The sequence below is a fragment of the Jaculus jaculus genome, chromosome 11 (assembly GCF_020740685.1).
Source record: "Jaculus jaculus isolate mJacJac1 chromosome 11, mJacJac1.mat.Y.cur, whole genome shotgun sequence".
NCBI classification, from domain to species: domain Eukaryota; kingdom Metazoa; phylum Chordata; class Mammalia; order Rodentia; family Dipodidae; genus Jaculus; species Jaculus jaculus.
In genome coordinates, this window is record NC_059112.1 from 93,629,318 (window position 1) to 93,654,566 (window position 25,249).

Sequence of the window (25,249 nt, forward strand, 5' to 3'; positions counted from 1 at the left end):
CTCAGTGGCACACTACTTGCCTAGCGCGCGTAAGGCCCTAGGTCTGGTCTCCAGCACTGCCCTGCAAAAGACTTCCTAACCAAATAGGCATTTATAAAAGCTATGTAATTTAGCTGCATAAAAATCAATTTTGAAGATAGTGCTCTTAAAACATGAAGTTATATGTCTTAATTGGTTGGTTTTGTATGAACTAGAGTACTAGATGATCACTAGTAGTTTATTCTCATTTCTAATGGGAGAAATTTTCAGGTTTGTTTTTTTTTTTTTTTTGGTTTTTTGAGGTAGGGCCTCACTCTAGCTCAGGCTGACCTGGAATTCACTATAGAGTCTCAGGGTGGCCTTGAACTCATGGCAGTCCTCCCACCTCTGCCTCCCGAGTGCTGGCTTTCAGTTGTTTTTATACACTATATATTCCTATGTCAAGTCTAGACTTTACATATACTATGTAGTTTATACTTAACATACGATCAGAAGAGTATTTTTTTTTTTCCTACCAAATGTGTTTCTTCTATTTTTAGACTACAGGATAAAGTTCGAGAAACTATTGAAGCACTGAGAATGGCTGGTATCAAAGTATGGGTACTTACTGGAGATAAACATGAAACAGCTGTTAGTGTGAGTTTGTCATGTGGACATTTTCATAGAACCATGAACATCCTTGAACTTATAAACCAGAAATCAGACAATGAATGTGCTGAACAATTGAGGCAGCTTGCCAGGAGGTAAGTATATAGGTGTCTGGGTTATATAGCTCAGGAGCCAACAAACTACAACCCATGGAGCAGAAATGACCACTGCCACTGCCTGGTTTTTATAGCCCATGAGTTGAAATTTGTTCTAAATATTTGGATGAATACTTCATAATGTGAAAATTATATGAAATTCAGATTTTTATTGACATGTTTGTATACCTTTTTTTTTTTTTTTTGAGGTAGAGTCTCACTCTGGTCCGGGCTGACCTGGAATTCACTATGGAGTCTCAGGGTGGCCTCGAACTCACAGTGATCCTCCTACCTCTGCCTTCCGAGTGCTGGGTTTAAAGGTGTGCGCCACCACGCCCGGCCTGTTTGTATAAATTTTGATCAAAGCACAGCTACATAAATTTATCCATGAATGCTTTACCATTGTGCAATCTAAGTAGATTGTTTGCAGCAGTCTTGACAAGGTCCTCTGTGACTCTTCCCTTCACACTGGTGCTTGGTATTTTACCAGTCACAGTGACACAATTACAACTCCTTAGTGTTTTGAGTGCTATGCATAATACCATACTGTGACATTTTACTATTGTTCTTTTGCTTTTTACTATCACATAACTTGAGGGCAAAACAAGAAGAGAAAAAATGGGCTTTTTAATTTAATTAAGGTCCAGTGGAGTGGCACTCAGTATACTTTTTGTTTTGCTTTATCTTTTACGTGGGTACTAGTGAATCAAACTCATGTTGTTAGGCATTGTAGGCAAGCACCTTAAGTGCTGAGCCATCTTCCCAGCCCCTCAATTTACTTTTGTCTTATGTGTGTGTTTGCTTGGAAGAGATGGTTTAGCTATGCCAACTGTTTTAGAGACTTTGTCAAAGATGTATTCTAAATCTTACATTACTCAGTGCATATCAGCAATCGGCATTACAGGTGAACATTTGCAATTTGTTTTGAGGATGGGGAGTATTAACTTTTAATCCTACTTAAGCTAGGTGTTGCTTCCCCCCACCAAAGAAAGATTATCATTCTTACTAGTAGCCCTGTTTTGAAAAGATTATGTTCAGGTATTATTACAGTTTAATGTAGTCAATAAAATTTTGTTAATATTTATTATGTAAAAGCCTGTATTAACATCCTGTTTTGCCATTTGGCCCACAAAACCTAGAAATCTTTGTTACTTGGCCCCTACAAAAAAACATTTATTGACCTCTGATCAATCCTTCACATAACCAGACTGGAAAATTTAGTCTGCATTGTTACTGCTGGGAGGTTTATTTGGATACCCCCATCAACCTACCTTACTTTTGCATAATAAATTGAGTGCGTCAGTGTAAGCATCAGAGCTAGTTAATGTTAGCATGTTAGGTCTCCCTAGCAATCTGTCAACTGCAGTCTTTGACCAAACTCCCAAAAACAAAGCTATAGTTATTAATATACATGCAGTACTTTGTAAACATTAATATGAGACTGAGTCTAGATTTCGTCACAGAACAACTTGTTAAAGAAATCTTTTTAGGGGCTGGAAAGATGGCTCAATGATTCAAGGCATCACAAAACCTGCCAGCTCGGGTTTAATTCCTGAAATGACACATAAGCTAGGCATAAAAAGTGGCATAAGTGTCTGGCATTTGTTTCAGCAGTAAGAGGCCCTAGTGTGCACACACACACACGCATGCACACATACAAATAAGAAAATTTTTTTAAATGGATATATTTACAATACAACACAGTTGACAGGGGTTTGCTTGAACATAAAAGGCAGTTTATCTCAGTAATAGTGTTACAGTTTGGGAACAGTGTCAATACTGTTGTAGCATTAACACTTACGAACACAGTGGGCTGGGTAGATGACACAGTGATTAAAGTGCAGGCATGAGGACCTGAGTTCAGATCCCCAGCACCCACGTAAAAATGTAAGGCATGGTGCTTCGGGCCTGTATTCCAGTGCTGGGGAGCCAGAAGCAAGGAATCCATGGAGTGGTCAGCTAGTCAAGCCAAGTTGGTGAGCTCTAGATTCAGTATGACCATGTCTCAAAGAACATGGCAAAGAGTGATTGAGGAAGACAACTGACATGAAAGAAAGAGCACTAATGTCAAGGAGAAATTAACTGCTCAAAACCATTTATTTTATGTGTGTGTGTGTGTGTGTGTGTGTGTGTGTATCCTCCAAAACATCTTTCTTGATTATCAAAGTAACATCTACTTGAAAAATACTGAAAATTCTAAGAAAGATAGTGCTTATCAATATTAACACATGTATGTAAAGATTCTTATTTTTGTTTTAGCATATTTTTATTAGATATTCTATATATATGCTTTGAATAAATGAGTTATAATCAGAATGTCTCTTTCTGTACAAAAGCCATATTTAATCTTCACTTTCAGGCAGTACAACTTAGTTTGTTCTTAGAATGGTAGTCTGTTGTTGAATTGTCTCTTGGAGTAGAATTTTTGTTCTATGAGTATATGGCTTCAAAGTGTTGGATAGAAGATATAATTATTTTCTCTTCTAGAATTACAGAGGATCATGTGATTCAGCATGGGCTGGTAGTGGATGGGACCAGCCTATCTCTTGCACTCAGGGAACATGAAAAGCTATTTATGGAAGTTTGCAAAAATTGCTCTGCTGTATTATGTTGTCGTATGGCACCACTGCAGAAAGCAAAAGTATGTATGTAAGAAGAAGTTTCCTCAAGAAAGAAAAAGTTGTTCCCTATATCTCGTCTGTTGTAAAGAAGACATTCTTTAAGGTTCTGTTTGGTGACACACATGCACCGTGTGACTAGGACTCATTTACTTCCCATGTCATGAACCACAAGCACATACACTATAAATATTGGTGTTGCAGGTATTTTTGTTGATCTAGACATCTGTGTTGGGCAGCAGTTTGTGACCTGCTAAACATGCAGTTGATAACTCCGACTGCAAGAATCAGCATCACTACACCCAGATGGATGTCCAACAAAAGTGAGGTCAAAGCCCGAGACATGGCTCACTGGTTAAAGGTGCTGTATTGCAAAGCCTTATAGTCTAGGTTCAATTCACCAGTACCCACATAAAGCCAGATGCACAAAGTGACACATGCATCTGTAGTTCATTAACATTCTCTTCTCTTTCTCATTGCTAATAAATGTATGTTTAAAAAGTTGAGTTCACCTGCCCCTCAGGTGGTCTTGCTGATCTCTGCCTATCTTATCCCTGCATTCTCAAGGCATGATCATTCTTTGTTGAAAATATTAGCAACTCCATCATTGTGCCACATACCTAAAATCCCAGCATGTGGTAAACGGATTGTGAGTTTGCAGCTACCCCAGGCTTACCTAGAAAGACTTTGTCTAAAAATAAAAATAAAAGTAAAAATAATAATAATAATAATAATAATAATAATAATGGAACGTGCCTATCAAAATATAAATGGGAAAAAACTGACAAGCCAGTCAATGTGCAGTGCAAAGCTACATGCAGGAAACACTTTAAGATCCAGCAACCTGAGATTCAGAGCTACTACAAAAAGTTTTTTTGTTGTTTTTTTGTTTGTTTTTTGAGATAGGGTCTCACTATAGTCCAGACTGACCTGGAATTCACTATGTAGTCTCAGGATAGCCTCAAACTCATGGCTATCCTCCTACCTCTGCCTCCCAACCATGTCTGGCATCAAATGTGGTTTTTTTGTTGTTGTTGTTTTGTTTTGTTTTTTGAGGTAAGGTCTCACTCTAGCTCAGGCTGACCTGGAATTTACTCTGTTATCTCAGAGTAGCCTCGAACTCTTGGCACTCCTCCTAGCTCTGCCTCCCGAGTGCTGGGATTAAAGGCGTGTGCCACCACGCCCGGCACTGCTTTTTTTTTTTTTTTTTTTGTAAGTTTACTTCTGGCATTTGAGGTCTTCAGCTGTATCCTTCAAAAATGTTCATAGCATTGAGACTACATAGTGAGTTCCAGGTCAGCCTGAGCTAGAGTGAAACCCTACCTCAAAAAAACAAAAAAAGTTGATAGCAGAGCAGACCTAGGACTGATGAAAGCCTAATAAATTAGTCATTTGATTTTTTTTTTTTTTAGCTTCATGGGGCACTGTGACTGCCTGTGTCAGAACTCAACATGTGCCAGCCTGGGCTAAAGTACATTCTAAAATTCCAGTGAAGCCTATTTTGCTTTCATTGAATTAATATTTTTAACTTCAGATTTACTTAATTTTAAAACAAAATGATTTTCTTTGCTCTATATCAAATAGAGTAATTTTTTGAGAAAAAAAGGTTTGACAGCTGAATTCTCTACTTACACAATAAGCTATTAATTAATCTTCTTTTTTCAAGGTAGAGTCTTGTTCTAGCCCAGGCCTTGAACTCACAGCAATCCTCCTACCTCTGCCTCCCAAGTGCTGAGTAAAGGCATGTGCTGCCATGCCTGGCTTAATTATTCTTTTTAAACTTTAAAGTTTATTTTTAAAATTCTTTTCATAAAATTTAGTCATAAAACTCTCTTATAGCATTTCTGGTATTTATTTATTCTGGTATTATCAAGCAGAGAAGCAGACAGAGAGAATGGGCACACCACAGCATCCAGCTGCTGCAAATGAACTCCAGATGTATGCATCACTTTGTGCATCTGACTTTATGTGGGTACTGGGGAATCAAACCTGGGTTATTAGGTTTTGCAGACAAGCACCTTAACCTATGAGATATCTCTCCAGCCCCATTTCTGGGTTTTCAAAAATACATACTTATTTATTTGCAAGGAGATAGAGTGAGAAGATGAATATGGACATGCCAAGGCCTCTTGCTGCAGCAAGTTATCTCCAGATGCTCCACTTGGTGCATCTGGCTTTATGTGGGCTAAGGAATCAAACTGGGGCCATTAGCCTTTGCCAGCAAGTGCCTCTAACCGCAGAACCATCTCCCCAGCCTCATTTCTGGCTTTTTTGTTCGTTTGTTTGAGGCAGGGTCTCACTCTAGTTCAGACTGGCCTGGAACTATTCTCTGTAATCCAGGCTAGCCTTCAACTCACAGTGATTCCCCCACCTTAACCTTTTGAGCACTAGGATTAAAGGTCACCACACTTGCCCTTTGTAACAATATTCTTAAGGCCTTCCTGCATGAACCCCACTTAAAAATGAAATCTAACACATTTGTTGTCCAATGTGAATTAAATACTTTTTGCACTACTGTTCTTACTACAAAATCATTTCAGATAAATGGAATTATGCAAATACAATATAATTGGCTTTTTATTATATAGAATAAATGCATTTTATCTTTCAGGTAATAAGACTGATAAAAATTTCACCTGAGAAACCAATAACGTTGGCTGTTGGTGATGGTGCTAATGATGTGAGCATGATACAAGAAGCACATGTTGGCATAGGTGACTTCTCTTTTTTCTTTCCTAAATTTTCCTGTGTGTGTGTGTGTGTGTGTGTGTGTGTGTGTGTGCGCGCGCTCGTGTTCATGGAAGTGTGACAGTGAGGGTGCTCCCATGCTGTAATTGTAGTACACCTGTGGAGGCCAGAGGGTCTAGAGTAGGTAAAATTATTTGGTGATTTTGAATATTCCTATCATAGATTAAAGTTAAATATCAAATACATGAATGAAAACTAAGTGCAGAATGGTAGTACACCATAGTGTATTGCCATGAGAAACATTAGAATTGAATCCATAGTTCATGTTGACAGTGGCTAGAGGCCCTGGCACACCCATTCTCTCCCTCTCTCGTTCTCTTTCTCTCTGTCAAATAAAGAAAATATATTTTTAAAAAACTCAATTATTGTAAGCTTAAAAAAAAAGAAAGTAAAAGCACTGAGATGTGTGGACAACAAGGAAAGGGCTCAGTTCCTTTTGAGCCAGTGACAGAGCTTATAAGAAACTGTAGCAAATCAGGGAATGTAGAATTACTGCCTTTTAGCCAAGGAAGAAGTCAGAGCCCAACGTGACCATAGAAGACAGGTTAGCTAGACAAGCAGGCTTTAGGGAAGTCATTGGATTTCAATAGGATATGGAGTGGAATGGAAACCTGAGCTACGTAAAGGAAGAATAACTGATGAGTTCCATTCTGTATAAAGAGTAAACTGTTGCTTGTATATCTGCTGCCATTTCAGTCATTTACATTACCTCTGTAAACCAAATGTTATTTGATTACAAACAAGAAAAGTGTAGCATAAGGATGTAACACACTTAGCTAGAAAAGGCGAATTTAAGTTAAACTGACATTACTGTGTTTTTTTGAGAATATAAATCAGTTGAACTCCCTTATGTGCTTAATCAGAGCCTGTATTAAATTTCCAACTTCGCAAGTTGTTGGGATTCTAAGGCACACCCTGTAACCCAACAGTTCTACTCCTGAGTATGTACTTGAGAGAAATTGGTGCATATTAACATCAAAGTGCGGCACATCCATGCATAAACTCCTCCTTGCCAATTACTGGGAGATGTTTTCCCGTTCTGTGGAAATTGGAGGAAAGTATTATAACTATCTTATGAAAATTAAAGCTTCACATTTCACAGACCTTAGTAAAGGAATGAAGAAGAGCCAGAGGCCAAAGGCCAAGTGCCCCAAAACCAGTGTGTAGGGGGAAGTGGTCATGCTCTAATCCACACCCGTGCTTGCTGTTGTGTCCCTGCTCACGGGTGTGCACAGCGCCCTGCGAAGAACAGAAATCTTGGTACATTTGCAGTCATAGTAGACAAGTCCTGAGTGGAGTTCCAAGAAACACATTTTGGAAGCAAGCACAGTCCAGAAGTAGGCAATATTGAATTGTTATTCTGTACACTGCTGTTCTCCTTTTTTGAAGATGCAAACAGTATTTGAATATTGGTTATAGGCCACAGTTCTTTATAAACCCCAGAAGAAGCACAGAGAAAGTAGATGTGAATGCTGTGAGGTTAGGGACTTGCAAAGGGGCTGAAATCTCAAGTCTCACCAAGCAAAGGCAAAAATTCCTGTCACTTGCAGTCACAGCAAGCATACTAAACATCTCACACTTAACAGAACCAGCTTAAGTGTAGCAGCAAAAAGCCCAGCACCCCAAACTGAAAGTGTTTGATAGCAACCAGTGATCTAACCCATGTCATGGCAAATGACAGAAAATGATCAGTTTTTGTCAGGAGTCAAAATCAAGATGACCCACCATATGAGAATCTGAAGGTTACAATGCTTAATTTTTTAATATTTATTATTTACAACATTTCATATGGATACATCATGTGTTAGTACCCTCTTTCCCCTCATCCCTGCCCCCATCCGCCAGGAACCCTCCTCAGTGGGGTTACAGGTATTCCCCCTGGGTTTGTGGGTTATACCTTGTGGGAGCAGTAGTCGTTTTTGGGGGGAGGGAAGAGAATGCCTGTGGGTGTGATGTCTCAACCTGTGGCTCTTAGAATCTTTCCACCCCTTTTTTGGCTAAGTTCAAATTACTCAATGTGACTATTTTTTTCAGTATTTTTATGTTTATTTTCTTCTGATTCTTGGCAATGTGGTGGTGTGTGTGTGATATGCATTGCTTCTGCATTTTAGCATAGTTAAGAAACACCTTTCAGGCAGCTGCTGACTGCGGTGCAGTAATATTCTGTGCTCCAGAGTGCAGCTTCCACAAGGGTAACTCCTTAGACGGTGACAGATACGTCGTCACAGTTGTCCTTTGAGTTGTCCGTGAATGTGCTGCTTTGTCCTATTACAGGAATCCTGGGAAAAGAAGGAAGACAAGCTGCAAGAAACAGTGACTATGCAATAGCTAGATTTAAGTTCCTCTCCAAATTGCTTTTTGTTCATGGACATTTTTATTACATTAGAATAGCTACCCTTGTACAGTATTTTTTTTATAAGGTGAGTTTTACATGGATTTTGAAATCAGTTATTGATGTAGTAATTTGAAATTTCAATTTAAGGAATGTTATAACCATTTAAATTATTCTTTAAAATACTTTCTTTAAATAAACATGACAGTCGTTTGCAATAAAGCAACTTTATGCTAACAGAATGCAAAGCAGCAGCTGTGCTTGTGCCACAAGGTCACAGGCGGTAGAATTTGCTGGTAAGAGTTACAAGAGCATTGTGGAAAAGTTTCTAATTTTATGGTATGTGCAGTTTAAAACACACATATTTTACACTTGAACTTGATGTTTTATGCTATGTAAATTAGGTTGCAATGAGTTTAATTTCTTTAAAATTATTTTGGGTTGACCTAGTAATAAGTTTAATTAAACCTCCAGCTTGATAGATTCACAGCAGAGTTCCTTAACCTTTTTTGTCCCATGGATGGACCCTCTGGTAGACTACTTAAATTGATGAGCCTCTCAGTATAGGTTTTGTGTACATAAACTAAAGTACTTATGATTAAAAAGAAAACAACAACAAACAGTATTGAAACGCTATTCTGTCTCTGGACCCTTTTAGAGGTGGTGGTGCTCTCTGAGCCCATAAGAGTCCCCCTTACAACACGCTTACTATTACTGGGTGTCCTGTGGTTGTATGTGTTCCTATGATTAATAGCTGCAAGCCAGTAAAAAGAACACAAATGAGTTGCATATTGCTATAACATGATGTGACAGTTTCTTTCTAACCTGTTTTTCTAGCTTTTACTTATAAGTTGATTACATGTTATAAGGTTTCCACTTTTTTCCAGCTTTTAGTTGTAATATGAAAGTATTGAGATAGAAAGGTGTTTTGATTGTTCTTACTATATGCTTAAGCATTTTTGCATCATAAAATTACTACAGCCGGGTGGTGGCACATCCCTTTAATCCCAGCACTTGGGAAGCAGAGATAGGAGGATCACCATGCGTTCAAGGCCACCCTGAGACTATATAGTGAATTCCAGGTCAGCCTGAGCTAGAACAAGACCCTACCTTGGGGGAAAAAGAAAAATAACTACTACAGCCCTAAAAATTAAGTGAATATTATATATTATACTATACATGAAAAGCACTGAGTTGGAAACTTACAGATTTTACTGGTTGGGAATGATGAACGCTGAGAGATATATCATTCTAGCATATGTGGTACCTACACAGCTTTGTCGACTTCTTATAGATGTGGGTATATCCTTAGGGAAAAGTCATCTCCTTACAACAAGCATACTAATTATTGTGGTTCTTAACACTTTAATAATAACCATTATGGACCATTTTTTCTTCTTTAGACCTAAATATTTTAATTACTTCCCATTTAATGTTGTTTTTCAGAATGTGTGTTTTATCACACCCCAGTTTTTATATCAGTTCTACTGTTTGTTTTCTCAACAAGTAAGTAAACAGAAGCTTGTGTCTTGTTCTTTTAGTATAAGGTATCCATTTTCTCTCTCTCTCTCTCTCCCTCCCTCCCTCCCTTCTTCCCTCTGTCTCTAATAAATAAATTTTAAAAGGGCTAGTGAGGTGGCTTAGTGGTTAAGGCACTTGGCTTGCAAAGGCTAAGGACCCAGGTTCACTTCTCCAGGTCCTACATAAGCCAGATGTACAGGGTGCCTCATGCATCTGGAGTTTGTTTGCAATGGTTGGGAGGCCCTGGCCCATTCTCTCTCTTTCTTCCTCCCTCTCCTCCTACCTCTCTCTGTCCCTAATAAATAGTTTTTTTAAATAATTCTTAAAAAGAATGAGGGAATATATATGTTCAACTTTTAATAGGTATTGAGGGAGGCTTTTCAGTTTTACTAGTCTTGTAACTAGATAAAACTTTCCACTGGGCGTGATGGCGCATTCCTTTAATCCCAGCACTCGCGGGAGGCAGAGGTAGGAGGATTGCCGAGAGTTCGAGGCCACCCTGAGACTACATAGTTAATTCCAGGTCAGCCTGGACCAGAGTGAGACCCTACCTTGAAAAAAAAGAAAAAAAACTTTCCCAGGTATACTTAATAAACATAATATTTGTATTTATTTTGGCTATAAGTTTTGAAATTACTGTTGATAACAAAAAATGTTGATTCTGGATGCTTTTTTTTTTTTTCACATGAACTCTTAATGGCTTTTGGAAGAGTTTTGATGTTTTTTTTGAGACAGGGTCTCAGTGTTGCCCAGGATGGCCTCATAGTCACCATGCAGTTGAGAATGACTTCCTTCACAGGTGCTGGAATTACAGGCATGTGCCACCACACCTAGTTTGATACATTATTGGAGAATAGTCCCAGGCCTTCACACATGCTAGTTAAGCACTCTACCTGCTGAGTCACATTCCAGCTCTTGGTCATTGTTTTTCAACCTCTTTGTAGTATTTCTCTCCCCCCCCCCCCCCCCCCCCCCCCCCGCCAGGTAGGGTCTCACTCTGGTCCAGGCTGACCTGGAATTAACTCTGTCATCTCAGGGTGGCCTTGAACTCATGGCAATCCTCCTACCTCTGCCTCCCGAGTGCTAGGTTTAAAGGCATGCGCAGCCACGCCCGGATGTCTTTGTAGTATTTCTATAGATAAGAATCCATATCAAGTCAGACCAAGTAACTGTTAATGGCTCACTTCATTTTTATTCCTGATCCTGAATTTAAAAAAAAAAAAATATTTATTTATTTGCAACGAGGGAGGGGATAGAGAGAGAATGAGTATGGGGTGTGTCAGGGCCTATTGCCACTTTACTTAAACTCTAAATGCTTGCACTCGTTTGCACATCTGGTTTTATGGAGGCACTGGGGAATTGAACCTGGGCCATCAGGCTTTGCAAGCAAGCACCTTTAACCACTGAGCTATCTCCCAAGGCCTTGAATTATTTTTGTTTTTCAAGGTAGGGTCCTACTCTATCCCAGGCTGTTCTGGAACTCTGCATAGCCCCAGACTGACCTTGGACTCACAGGGATCCTCTCTTCTCTTTAATGCTGGGATTAAAGGTGTATGCCCCCATGCCTGGCTCTAACCCTGAATTGTTACAAATATAGGAGTAACCTTAGTAGTTTAGAACATGAATGACAAGTTTCACCTCAGAAGCTAGCTTTAAATAATTCATAGATACACCTAGCTGTACTTAAAAGGGTTCAGAAGCCTCTGGTTCTGACTGGAAAGACTAATGTGTTAGTAGTGGCTAAAATTAGCATAGGGTGGGTCTTGGTTTGCACATTTATTTGCCACTCCTGTTCTACTGTTTTGTTTTATAGAAAAGGAAAGTAAAATCCAGAGATTAGGTAGCTTGCCTCAGATCATGTAGCTACTGACTAAACTATAACTATAACTTGGATCTTCTGAGCACCTTTTTACATACCATAGGACATACATATGTCAGCATGGGCCACTTAGATAGACATTGGTTGCTAGCAGTGGTTTACTTGATTGGAATAAAGAATGCTCTGAGACCATATGACAAAGCATTCTTTATTTCAGTCAGAGTATAGATTCAGAAACACCAAGTAGCAAAATAATACAGTTACCACAAAGAATGTCAATCTAGGAACTCTGTAGGTTCTATATCAAAACAAATGGGTTAAGCCTGTTGTGGTGGAGTACACCTTTATTCCAGCACTCAGGAGTCTGAGGTAGGAGGATTGAAATGAGTGAGGGGTCACCTAGAGACTACATAGTGAATTCCAGGTCAGCCTGGGCTAGCACAAGACCCTACCTTGAAAAACCAAAAATAAAAAAAAAAATTTTAATGGGAATTATTAGCAAAATTTTTAAAATTAATTTTTGTATGTATTAGAAAAAACTAATGTCCTTTTTTATAATGCGTGTTTATAATTATATACATATATGTAACAGAAATATATAATTTAGAATCTCAAAATTCCTACCAATTTCTTTTTCTAGACACTGTATGACAGTGTGTACCTGACTTTATACAACATTTGTTTTACTTCTCTACCTGTTCTCATCTATAGTCTTTTGGAACAGCATATAGATCCTCATGTGTTACAGAGCAAGCCCACCCTCTATCGGTAAGTATATTCCAGTATTAGATGTCCATGCATGTCTGATTACAAGTATTCAGTAGTTATAATTTTAACAAGTTCTTCAAAAATAAGCCAAATAGCGGGGCATGGTGGCGCATGCCTTTAATCCCAGCCCTCGGGAGGCAGAGGTAGGAGGATCGCTGTTAGTTCGAGGCCACCTTGAGACTCCATAGTGAATTCCAGGTCAGCCTGGGCTAGAGTGAGACCCTACCTCGAAAAACAAAAAACAAAAAAGAAAAAAAGGAAAAAAAAATAAGCCAAATAGGTAGTGTCTTGGTGATAACACTGTTAGTAACTGTCACATGATTTAGAGTTACTGAATATCAAAGAGAAAACCTGAATAATTTTTCAGTGTTTTGAAAAAAGAACACTTTCATATTAGGGCATATAATGGACAGTATTCTATTTCATGTGCATAAAAAAGTTCTTTAGTCATTAGTAGTCTCTAAAGTTCCTAAAAAATGAGTTCATGTTCTACAGTTGCCTAATTTATAGATATTTTAAATTTATTTGCTTGTGTATGGTGTGTGGTGTACGTGTCCACGTTTGCATATGTGTGGGTGTACAGTGTCCGTGGGAGGCCAGTATTCAATGTAGGTGTCTTCCTTAGTTGCTCTGCACCTTATATCTTGAGACAAGATGTCACACTGAACCTGGAGCTCTATTGAGCTAATCTAGCTAGCCAGCAAGTCCTAGGGTCCTCCCCGTCCCACCCCCCCAAGCCGGGATTACAGGCACGTGTTGCTGCACCCCGTTTTCATTTGTAGGGGTGGGTCATATGCCAGTCACAGTTTATGTACAGAGACCAGAGGTCAACATTTGGGTGTAGGTCCTCAACTTCCACCTTATTTAAATGAGACAAGATCTTTTTCCTTGTTCTGTTGTTCACTGCTGCCCTGGCCAGGCTAGCTGGTTCATGAGCTTTGGGGAAATTGTCCTAGCTCTGCCTCTCATCTTGTCAATAGCATGCTGAGATTACAGAGGCCACCATGGCTTCCGGTTTTTATGTGAATATCGGGGATCTGAACTTGGATACTCAGACTTGAGTTGCAAGCAGTTTATTTACTAAGCCATCTCATGAGCTTGCATCTGGATTTTACATAGGTACTGGGGATCTGAACTCAGGTCATCATTCTTGCATGGCAAGTGCTATACCTGTAATTCCAGCCCCTTACTTACGAGTGATAATCAGTGTAAATGCAAGTTAAAGACAGTAATCTGTTTTACCCAAACCAAGTAATCACAGAGAAATGAAACCTTGCTAGGACCAGCCCTTAGTTCCCATTGTAAGCTTTTCTAGAGACTGTGGAGGTACCACTTACAGATATAGCCAATTGTCCAGATATAGAATAGCTTACTTTGACTTCCCAGGGTGTCTAGAGCAGGTCTTGGCCCAAAATTGCTACAAGTTATGTTTCCCATAGTAGTTATTATTGAAAATGAATATAATTATGAGCCTCAGTGTAAACTCATGATCTTGCCAAAGGGACCATCATGATCAAATGGCTGAATGCTAACAATACAATAATGATAAATCAACTTTTTACAGGTACACTGATGTTGCTATGTCATACTTCTTAAATATTTTTTTTTTATTTATTTGAGAACAGCAGAGAGAGAAAGAGGCAGAGAGAGAGAGAAAATGGGCGAGCCAGGGTCTCTAGCCACTGCAAACGAACTCCAGATGCATTTGCCCCCTTGTGCATCTGGCTAACGTGGGTCCTGGGGAATCAAGCCTCGAACCAGGGTCCTTAGGCTTCCCAGGCAAGCACTTAACCACTAAGCTATCTCTAACCCTATGTCATATTTCTTTATCAAACTAGAAAATATTTGAATTTGTTCTGTAAACTATCAGCTGTTACATAGATGTATGCTATAACAAGAAGTGGTTGTAAATTTAGGTTTGTTCTTTCTACTAATCTGTTCAAGCCATCTTATGTGTGTTTATGTTTTATGTATTAATGGTTTAAGAAGTAAAAGACTAAATGAATCCTAATGTGTTCCTTTTTTGTTTTTCCTTTTCAAAAAAATCTACAGGGACATTAGTAAAAACCATCTCTTAAGCATTAAGACATTTCTTTATTGGACCGTCTTGGGTTTCAGTCATGCCTTTATTTTCTTTTTTGGATCCTATTTTTTGATGGGAAAAGATATATCTCTGCTTGGAAATGGTCAGGTAAAACATAGTCCTTTTGTAACTTATTTTACATATTTATAATTTATTTATGTTAGTATGTAGGGGTCTCTTGCCATTTCAGATGAACTCTAGTCCACTTTTATGTGGGTGCCTAGGGAATTGAACCCAGGGTGGTAGGTAGGCTTTGTAAACAAGCACCTTTAACCACGGAGCCATCTCCCCAGCCACCAAAACCTAGTTTTATTAAGGAATGATTGTCAAAATGTTGAACAAATTTTAAGCTCAATTCACTTCTCCTTAGCCAGATTACTAGTGCCCTCTGCCTGTCTATGACCTACAGCCCTACAGCTCATGGAAGAAACTGGTCTTACCTAGCCAATTACTGTAGGATGGATTTCTTTTTGTAAGCTTGCAAAATAATAATAATTAATAGAGAGAGAGAAAGAAAGAAAGAGAGAGAGAAAGACACTAACTATGCTTTCTGGGTCCTTGAATAAGACTTAAGAAAAAGTCCTTAAATTTTCCTAAGGAGGGCACAGCTTAGTCTTTCTTAAATAAAGCTAGGTATTGAAGATTAGGCATGTAGTTTTTACCAGTTCTAGGCCAAGGTTGCCTGGCTACATCAAAGTATCTGTATCCATATCCTTGAAAGAGGAGACTGGGCACCCCTAAGAGTTTAATTGAAACTCAGCGATATTTTGTATTTCTGAGTCATTATTCTGCATGTAAAAAGTCGAGAAATAAGCATAGGTTCAATATTACTTATTCTCCATTTTTTGCCTCTTGCTATACTCCCAAAGTACCCTCAAATAAAGGAATGTTGATGTTTCATTGTGATAGCCTTTATTACCTTTTCCTTGTTATATACCAAATGTTCAGTCCCTTTGCATGTTCTAAACCTTACAAAACATGTGAGATCTGTCCTAATTTTATAAATGATGTGAGACTTAGAAGTTAATCCAATAAGTGCTGTTAGAAATCTGTAATTTAAATTCAGAAGGAAGCAGATTTTCTGTGTGTGTGATCTACCTTTGTAAGTTTGTCTATAAAGACTGGAAGAATACTTTCTAAGTGGTATTACCTGCATTTTTACATGGAGTTCTTTGAAGAATAATTCCATTGGCCATTATCATTTCTTTCAGATACTGTTCTTTAAATTTAAATTTCTTTTAAAAATTGCTTACTTATAACAAATATTCTTCTGTAGCTTGGAAGGATTTTAGAAAATATTTGTGGTTGAACAGGGTTTTATTACTGTTTTAAATGTCACAAGAACAAAGCAGTCACTGACTACTGTAACACTCAAAGTAAAATTAGTCTGACACAGTTTGTGAACCCAGCCTTGAATTTGTCTGATGTCACTATGCATAAAACAAGCACTTCTGCCACAAAGTTTATATGTATTTTATCTGTCTTTATCTGACTTAGTCATACTGATATTTTTTATAGAGAATGAAATTTTGCTGTACCTTCTATTGAACTAGCCATCATCTTAGCACAGAACCTAACAGTCTGTTCTTTGTGTTTTAGATGTTTGGAAACTGGACATTTGGCACTTTGGTTTTCACAGTAATGCTCATTACTGTTACAGTAAAGGTATGATTCTAAAGTTAGAAACATTTACACATTTTGTTACTGTATAGTTAATTTTGCATATTATTTTAGTCAGAGACATATTTTTCCCTTTTGTTGTTTTCAGCAATGAACACTTCCCATAATTGCTGTTTTAAAATTCTTTCAAATTTTCTTTTGTAAATTCACTTTCAAGTTCATTGTTTTTGAAAGCTTCATATGATTTTTGTCAAAAACCAGTGAAATATCACCTCTTTGAATTGTCTAAGGCAGCATATTGGTTTTTGTTGTGGAGCAGAAGTCAGGCAGCTCATGAAACATCAGTGCTGCTTCTGCACAGAAACAAAAACCTGTTGTAGGCCATGAAATTATGTGATTTTCCCACTTTGTAATATCTCTTTTGTTTAATGTATCCTTTAAGGGACTATGACATGGGACTTCTAGATACTTTAAATGAATATGCTCTTCAAGGTCACCCTGAGATGACAGAGTTAATTCCAGGTCAGCCTGGACCAGAGTGAGACCCTACCTCGAAAAGCCAAAAAAAAAAAAAAAAAATGCTTAATTTTCTAAGACTTATTTTTTCTTTTAGATGGCTTTGGAAACTCATTTTTGGACTTGGATCAACCATCTTGTTACCTGGGGATCTATTATATTTTATTTTATATTTTCTTTGTTTTATGGTGGGATTCTCTGGTGAGTGACTATACCATATCTTAATTATGTTGATTTAACAAGTAAGCATTCATTGTGGTAGGTTATATTATGAGCAAATTCTACGCTGAATATTATAAGATGCTGTTCTAAAATTTCGTTCACTTCTTTAAGATGATCTTTCTGACATGGAAAAAGAGACAAACAGACTAACATTCTTCACAGTAAATCTAATGGAAACTAAGCCTTTTGGTCACAGGTGAAAAAGTAGCAAAGCCACACATCCTTCACAAGCAGTATTCTTCACACTAATCATAAATTTTTAAAATATTATTTATTAATGAGCAAAGAAAGAAGAGAGAGTGCGAGACTGTGAATGGGCATGTCAGGGCCTCCAATCGCTACAAACGAACTCTGGATGCATGCCGTACTTTGTATATCTGGCTTTACATAGGAACTGGGGAATTGAACCTAGATCTTTAGGCTTTGCAGCCAAGCACCTTAACTGCTGAGTCATCTCTGTAGCCCTTAAACTAACTATATTTTATACCTCCACATTATTTATTCATATGTGCAATACAATAAGCCACACAGAGCCCATTACATTTTGATTACCTTTTCTTTCAAAGGTTAGTAGTATGCTTCATCTTCATTAGTAGGATCATTAGTAGGTGATTTCCATAGATTGAGAACTCATGCTTCCCCTAGAGTGTTCTCTGGAAAGTGTTGGATAACTAATGTCTTTCTTTCAGAATGTGTATTACATTTCTCTGTTGTGCTTTGGGTCCATTTTTCAGGCAAAAGTTCCTAAAGATAGGCCAAAAATACTTGCATTGGCTGATCATTAACCTGCATTAAGAGTCATAAAAGGACATTCATTCGTATTATTTGTCTGCAATCATCTTCATTTCTGTATTTTTCCATAGCTTTTTGAAATACTGCATTCAAAAACCCAAAAAGAATGCCTTTCTAATACTACACCATGTGGAACCAGTATTTTTGAGAGCTTATCTTTCAAAATACATTTATAAAGAAATGCTTCTAAAAAAAGCTTCTAGTCTAAGAATTGGGTAGTGGGGGCAGTTTTTTTTTAATATTTTATTTTTGTATATTTATTTGGGTGAGAGAGAGAATGGGTGTGCCAGCGCTTCTAGCAACTACAAATACACTCTAGATGCATGGCCATCTGCTTTATCTGGCTTTACATGGGTTCTGGGAACTCAAACCTAGGTCCCTAGGCTGCACAAGCAAGTGTCTTAACTACTAAAAGCCATCTCTCTGGCCTGGGAGTTGTTTTGTTAATTGAGAATTTTAACATATGGATATACTAAAATTTGATCTTTCATCCTGTTTTGTCCCCCAACCCCATTTCACTGAACCTCTCCTCTTTCCAAGTTGTCCTGTTTTGATGTCTCATTCTTTATGATCTCCTCCGTCTCTATGTCAGAGTGTTGGCAGGAGTAATATTGTACTGGTCCTATGTAAGTAAAAACATGTACTGTGAGGTCATGTCCAGAGGACAGTGCTAAAAGTACTCCTCCCTACTTTGTGGTTTTATTTTATTTGAGAGAAAGAGAGAGCGAGAGAATGGCTGTGCCAGGGCCTCCAGCCACTGCAAACGAACTCTAGGCATATGTACCTCCTTGTGCCTCTGACTTATGTGGGTACTGGAGAACCAAACCTAGTTCCTTAGGCTTCATAGGTAAACACCTTAGCCACTAAGCCATCTCTCCAGCCCCCTATGGCTCTTATATGCTTTCTGTATCCTCTTCCTCAATGTTTCCTGAGCCTTGGAGGGTGTGATAGAGATGTCTCATTTAGTGCTAAGCTCTCAACAGCCTCTTAATTTTCAGCACTTTAAATAGTTTTGAGTCAGTATCCACCACCATATCCAAAGAGAAGCTTCTCTGGCCAGCAGTGAGATTAGCACGAATGCCTTATGCACCTCTTTGGCCCCAATGTTCCCTGAGCCCGGGTCAGGTATGATAGCAGTGTCTCATCTACTGCTGAGTACCTGACTATCATTTCTTCTTGCCACCTTGATGAGTACTGGGTCTCCCCAGCAGTCACTGCCATCTACAAATAGAAGATTCTGTAACCAAGTCCAAGAATAGCCCTGATTTATGGGCATAGAACAACCATTTAGAGGGCAATTTGATTCATTTAACATAGTAGATTCATTTAGTCAAAGACTAGTGGTAGCTTCCCCCATGGCCTATGACTTTCCAAGCAGTGGTGACTCCTTTTAATTTTTAATCAGTAGGAAATATCTCCTTATATACTGTTTCTTGCTTTTTTTTAGGCTCTGAATACTCTAGTATATTTTGTTCTATATTCTAGATTATTTTTGATAACTTTCCAAATACATAGGGTTTCTAGTCAACAGCTTGCCCTTTACTATTAGTAAAAAGTGTAATTGCTATGAGAAATTGTTAAATTAGATTTTATTTTTTAACAAAGTCTGATTTTATTAGCTGTTCAATTGACTTAAGTTATACCTGTTTCTATTTAGACCATTCCTTGTGTGCTCTCAGGTTCAGTACTTTAAGAGCTGTGTTTTGATAATGTCATGATTTAAGTCTGTTGGATTTTTTTATGTAGTTTTATTTTCAATATTTAGACAAAAACTTCTTAAAAATATTTATTTTTGAGAAAAACAAAGAAGAGAAGGGGATAGAGAGAGAATGGGCATGCCAGGGCCTCCTGCCACTGCAAACAAACTCCAGATGTATGAGCTACTTCATGCATCTGGCTTTACATGGGTACTGGCCATCCAGCTTTACAAGCAAGTGGCTTTAACTGCTCAGCCATCTCTTCAGCCCCATGTCTGTCAGTTTTCATTGTTTGATAATTTTTTTTGAAAGTGTGTCCTGTGTAATTCTCAGACTTGAAGTTCTTCTGCCTAGTCTTTCAGTCTTGGATTATAGGTGTGGTACCATGTCCAGCCTGTTTCCACTTTTAATAAGTCCAATGTCTTTCTTTGCAGGCCATTTTTGAGCTCCCAGAATATGTACTTTGTATTTATTCAGCTCCTATCAAGTGGTTCAGCTTGGTTTGCCATAATCCTTATGGTTGTCACTTGTCTATTTCTTGATGTTGTGAAGAAGGTATTTGACCGACATCTCCATCCTACAAGTACTGAAAAGGCACAGGTAGGCACTTTTTATAACCAGTATCTCTGTATTAAGGAGACTTCGTGATGAATAACTAGTTATAATTTGCTTGTGCCAGAAAATACCTGTTAATATATCAAAGTATCTCACAATATATTTTAAATCTGTTACTAATTCTATTAATTTTTATTATTTCCTTTTCATGACTGATAACTTGTAATTGAAAAGAAAAATTAAGCATCAAGGGATCAAGTTGTATCCATTGTATCCAGATGAGAATAGTAAATGTTGTGAATATTCAGTGTTCATCAGATAGCTGTGAATGGGGTACATAGCCATGACTCCAGAAACAATAGGTTTTGAGATAGTTGTATTGTTTTTAGCAAAAAAAAATAGGAGAAGCTGGGCATGGTGGCACACACCTCTAATCCCTGCACTTGGGAGGCAGAGGTAGGAGGATCACCCAAGAGTTCAAGACTACCCTGAGACTACTTAGCGATTTCCAAGTCACCCTAAGCTACATTGAGACCCTACCTCGAAAAAAAAGAATGAGAAATAAATTGTTTAGACTACATGGTGTTCACTGAGTGGACTTCATAAAATATATTCTCTTGAAACATTTATTAGTAAATGTTAAGCTATAGCAGATATTGACAGTATGCTGCCCAATGCTTAGGATGAGGTTGGAGACCAGTATGAGGTCCCAGCTCTGCCACGTGGTAGCACTGTGACTTTGAGTCTCAGTTTCATCAGAATTTGTTTTTTAATATTCTCATTTCAGTGAGGATTAAATAAAAGGAGGTTTAAATGCAGTAATGCCCAAAAGAAAAAAAAAAATAGTTGGGTTGGTCACGTCAGCATTTCTTTAACGTTGACTTGCTTTGATAAAATAATCCTAGCCAATGTATATTTTTATGCCATTGAAACAGAATAGGCCTGGAAGACTGACAAACTTAAATTCAAATACTGTTCCACCATTTATGGTATGAATGTCTTGTAGTGGGCCTCACTTTCTTCCCTATAAAACCAGTGTTAATTACTAACTTGCATCGTTGTAAGAGGTAACACATACGAAGTGCCCAGCACTGTCTGTCATGTAGTCCATCCTTGTAGACAGTTGATGCAAGTGTGAGGACCATGTGGGTATCACTTTAGACTGTGATACTCATTTCCAAATGGGACTGAAAAACAGTTGTATAATCTGAGTGCTGTGTGTATGTACGCATGCACGCACACGCGCGCGCGCATACACACACACACACACACACACACACACACACACACACACAGATTTCCACACTTCAATGTGTTATTTAAACCTATGTCAGAAAGGTTTGCCTATCTTACCTATCTTATTTCTAATCTTTAGAAAAAAATTACAGTAAGAATATTACTTTTAATACATTATTTCACTTTTCTGAATCTTTATGGAGAACAATTTGTCACCCCCCCTTGGCATTATATAATATTTCACAAAAATACATGAATGACTTTGTTAAATTAAAATGTATAAATTAAGCAGATTTATTTATATTTGTCCTTAAGAGTTCTGTGGTTTATAAACCTATGTGTACTCAGAGATTTCTCATTGATAGAAAAAGTTATAATATTAGTTATTGCTACCTTTTTATAGCTTCTTTCCAAAGAATTATACAGAGACATAAATACGCCCTTAAACAATAAAAAATTAAAAATATATGCTTCTGGTTCTTTTAATATAAATTAAGTTTGGTGTAAAATAGAATGTATATTAAATTAAGCATTCTATGTGTAAAAGGCAAAACAATCTCCCTTTTTGGCTAAACTAAAATAATTTCCAAATGATTAACCAGGTGTTCTAGGTGGGCCCATTCAGAAAGGAAATCTCTGCTTCTACTCACAGATTTTCTAGTCCTAAATTCCCTCCCTGCTTCTCTTTTTATCCTGAAATAGTTTATAATCATTCATGTTTTGTATGTGATACTTTTCTTTTGCTGCAGGCAGTACTAATTATTGTTTCAGCCTCTGTCATCACTTCTGATTTCAAATAGTAGAGAACTGGCTAGAATGTTTTTACCTACTTTATTGTTTATCCAAATAGCAAGAAAAATCATAGAAGACAAGCTATTAGCATGGATTCTGGGCTTTGTTTTTCTTCAGAATAACATTGTGTTAACAGTGAAAAGAAAACTTTTTTGAATGCAAAGCCAACATCCTACAAATGTCAGTCATATATGTGTACCAAGCATATTTCCTGCTCATGTGGGAACAGATGTTCAGTATTTATGAAACTTGTCCTGTGTCTGTCTCCTGGGTGATGAATACAACTCACTGACTTGTGTGTCCCATCCCTTTTTTGTCCACTTATAGATGTACTCCAACACAGTCGCTTTAAGTGACGAGTTCATCGCACTGCAGCCTTTGTCGAGGGCAAGGAATCAGCTGAGCAAACTTAGGTAGAGTAGGAGGAATAGAACCTCGTTAACTCTTCTGCATGCCTGAGTTCAAGTAAACAGTATCCACGATGGGCAGAGGCATGAATAAAGAGTGGGGCATTTCTGTCAGCACAGCATTGTCTCATGACTAATTTGACCCTTATTAATATGTATGCTAAAATCAAAAACTCATATCCAGAAAATTCAGATAAAAATTCACCATAAGACAGAGATCTATCCAACCTTGTTACATACACCTTAATTGTCTTTTTTAGCATAATTCTAATGCTTCTGCTTGTCATTTTATTCATATTTAAGAATGCTCCTGCATGTTGAGTAAAATTACAGAAATTCATCATAAAATTTAAGTTGTAGTTATTTGGAAGTGAGACTTGCCTATTTTTATCTTGCCTTACTCTGTGCTGTAAACATGTGTGTGTCTGTGTTTGTACACTGTGATGGCTACATAAGCATTTCAGACCCTTGGTACTAAATAGTAGTGCATCTATAAATTTTAAAATATATCTTATATACATTGTTTATCTTTATCTCCATAAACTTGTCAGTTTTCTCAATTTGCACAAAAATAACTAGTAGTACAGAACTGTGTTTTTAGACCAAAGAAAGCAGCTGAACTCCTTTTTTTGATTATATACCAAAATGATTTATTAGGCTTCTTTTCATTTAATTTTTAAAAAGAAAAAGCAATATAACTAAAATATTTTATAGTTTTGGCACTTCACAATTTCATGCTTAGTGAGTCTTTGAGCATGTCTGTTTTTAATGCTTTTTCTCAAATTTTCTAATCTGTATTCACTTTGATCAAATGAATGACATTGACTACCACTTAACCTTTGATGTGGTAGTATGAACTTATAATTTTTAAAGTCCTATTAACTTTTGTTTTTATAACATAAAATACTACTTTGTAGTATAATAATTATGAAACACAAATGAATATGCAAATGAGTATTAAGTAGTAAATTTAATTTCATGTTTATAGGTGCTAACTTCAGAATTAATGTAAAGATTTGCTTTGATTTTTAGTTGAGCCAAATATATATGTATGTGTGTGTGTGTATATATATATATATATATATATATCCCCTTATCACTTTTTTTATTTTTTTTTTTTTGGTTTTTCGAGGTAGGGTCTCACTCTGGTCCAGGCTGACCTGGAATTAACTCTGTAGTCTCAGGGTGGCCTTGAACTCACGGCGATCCTCCTACCTCTGCCTCCCGAGTGCTGGGATTAAAGGCGTGCGCCACCACGCCCAGCCCTTATCACATTTTGAGGATCCAGTTATTTAACTCTAAGGCAATAAAAGAGCTTTTTATTTAAATAGAACTTTCTGCCTAGTTTTTTTTTTTGTTAAGTGAATCTAGTTGCATTGTGATTAATCATATTATTATGAATTCATATTTTGATGTAGTATGTTAGCATAAATCAAATAATCTCTTTTAAAAAAAATTTTTTGTATGTGGTTTGTCCAGGTAGGGTCTCACTCTGGCCCAGGCTGACCTGGAATTCACTATGGAGTCTCAGGGTGGCCTCGAACTCATGGTGATTCTCCCACCTCTGCCTCCCGAGTGCTGGGATTAAGGACATGGTGCCAACACGCCTGGCTTAAAAAATATATTTATATTTTATTTGCATTTACAGAGGGGGGGAGAGAGAATGGGCACGCCAGGGCCTCCAGCCACTGTAAACGAACTCCAGATATATATGCTACTTTGTGCATCTGGCTTTACATGGGTACTGGGGAATTGAACCTGGGTCATTAGGCTTTGCAGGCAAGCGCCTTAACTACTGAGCCATCTCTCTGGTCTGGAATCACGTAATCCTTATAAGCAGTTCTAGACCTAAAAAAAATGAGAGGAGATCAAAAATCAAAGACATCACAGGCTCTCTAGTATTACAATAGATTAGTAAGCATGACATGCACCTAAAAGTACACCGTGAAAGCAGGCTTGGCCAGTCACGTGGCCTTCCTATAATGCAGCTCCCCTGTCAGCTGGTGTCACAACCACATACTTTCTTGATCTGTTCTTAGGCCTCTAGGTTCTTAACCCATCCATGGTCATCTTACATATTCCTGTCTGACAGTTTACCATGACCAGCAAAGAAAAACAAAAGGAAACCCTATCCTTAACCAAAGGCCAGGCATAAAGAACAGTTACATCACGATGAGTGTCCACTAGATGGCAGAGCAAGTCCTGTGTGCACCTCTGACCACACACCCCAGCACCTTTTGTTTTTAACTGTATTCCACGGGTGTGATCCATGGTAGCTAAACTGTCTACTCCTATCAGATATTCTCAAGAGCTTTCAAAACATAATCAAGTTAGAAGCTTTAACATAAGCTATTAATTTTCTTTTTTGACTGTAAACTCATTTTGAGTAATTTTCTTTCCCTTATATTATAGATAATACTATTAACCTGTCTTCATATTTACTTGTTGGAGTCTTCAAACCAAGCAATTCTGCTTGCTTTAAAAATTTATGTAGAAATAGTCATTTCTGAGTTCTAAGACTTGGAAAACACATAGAAGTGAGGCTAATTTTTAAAAAGTGAAAATGAGGATGGTTGTGGCACATTGTCAAATTAAACTTCCTTAGATCTTTTCACACGAACATGAAAACAGGAACTGAAATTCATATACATTAGTTGACCCTCCCCATAGAAGTATTTCCACTTTTGCTAACAGGTAAATCAAGTTAAGCCCTTGTTCACACTTGATCCTAATAAGCTGCGTGCCCCTTCTCCTCTCTTGCAGCCCAGGTAAATTTTTAAAGTAGAGCAGGTTCCTGAGGC

The 25,249-nt window shown here is 37.7% G+C and overlaps 1 protein-coding gene across 5 annotated transcripts in view; it reads left to right on the plus strand.

Annotated features, from left to right (window-relative positions):
- Atp11b (ATPase phospholipid transporting 11B (putative)) overlaps positions 1–25,249 on the plus strand; it is a 114,000-nt gene that overhangs the window by 74,290 nt on the left and 14,461 nt on the right. For 3 of the 5 annotated variants that reach the window (XM_045161141.1, XM_045161139.1, XR_006639556.1), the window contains exons 19-29: positions 519–722; positions 3,210–3,363; positions 5,952–6,054; positions 8,363–8,508; positions 9,867–9,926; positions 12,401–12,528; positions 14,581–14,719; positions 16,211–16,276; positions 16,845–16,948; positions 19,893–20,058; positions 22,369–22,454. In XM_045161141.1, the coding sequence (XP_045017076.1) occupies positions 519–722; positions 3,210–3,363; positions 5,952–6,054; positions 8,363–8,508; positions 9,867–9,926; positions 12,401–12,528; positions 14,581–14,719; positions 16,211–16,276; positions 16,845–16,948; positions 19,893–20,058; positions 22,369–22,454 (1,356 nt within the window). The remainder of the gene's footprint in view (positions 1–518; positions 723–3,209; positions 3,364–5,951; positions 6,055–8,362; positions 8,509–9,866; positions 9,927–12,400; positions 12,529–14,580; positions 14,720–16,210; positions 16,277–16,844; positions 16,949–19,892; positions 20,059–22,368; positions 22,455–25,249) is intronic. The other 2 variants (XM_045161140.1, XM_004652312.3) reach the window with 1 other exon arrangement.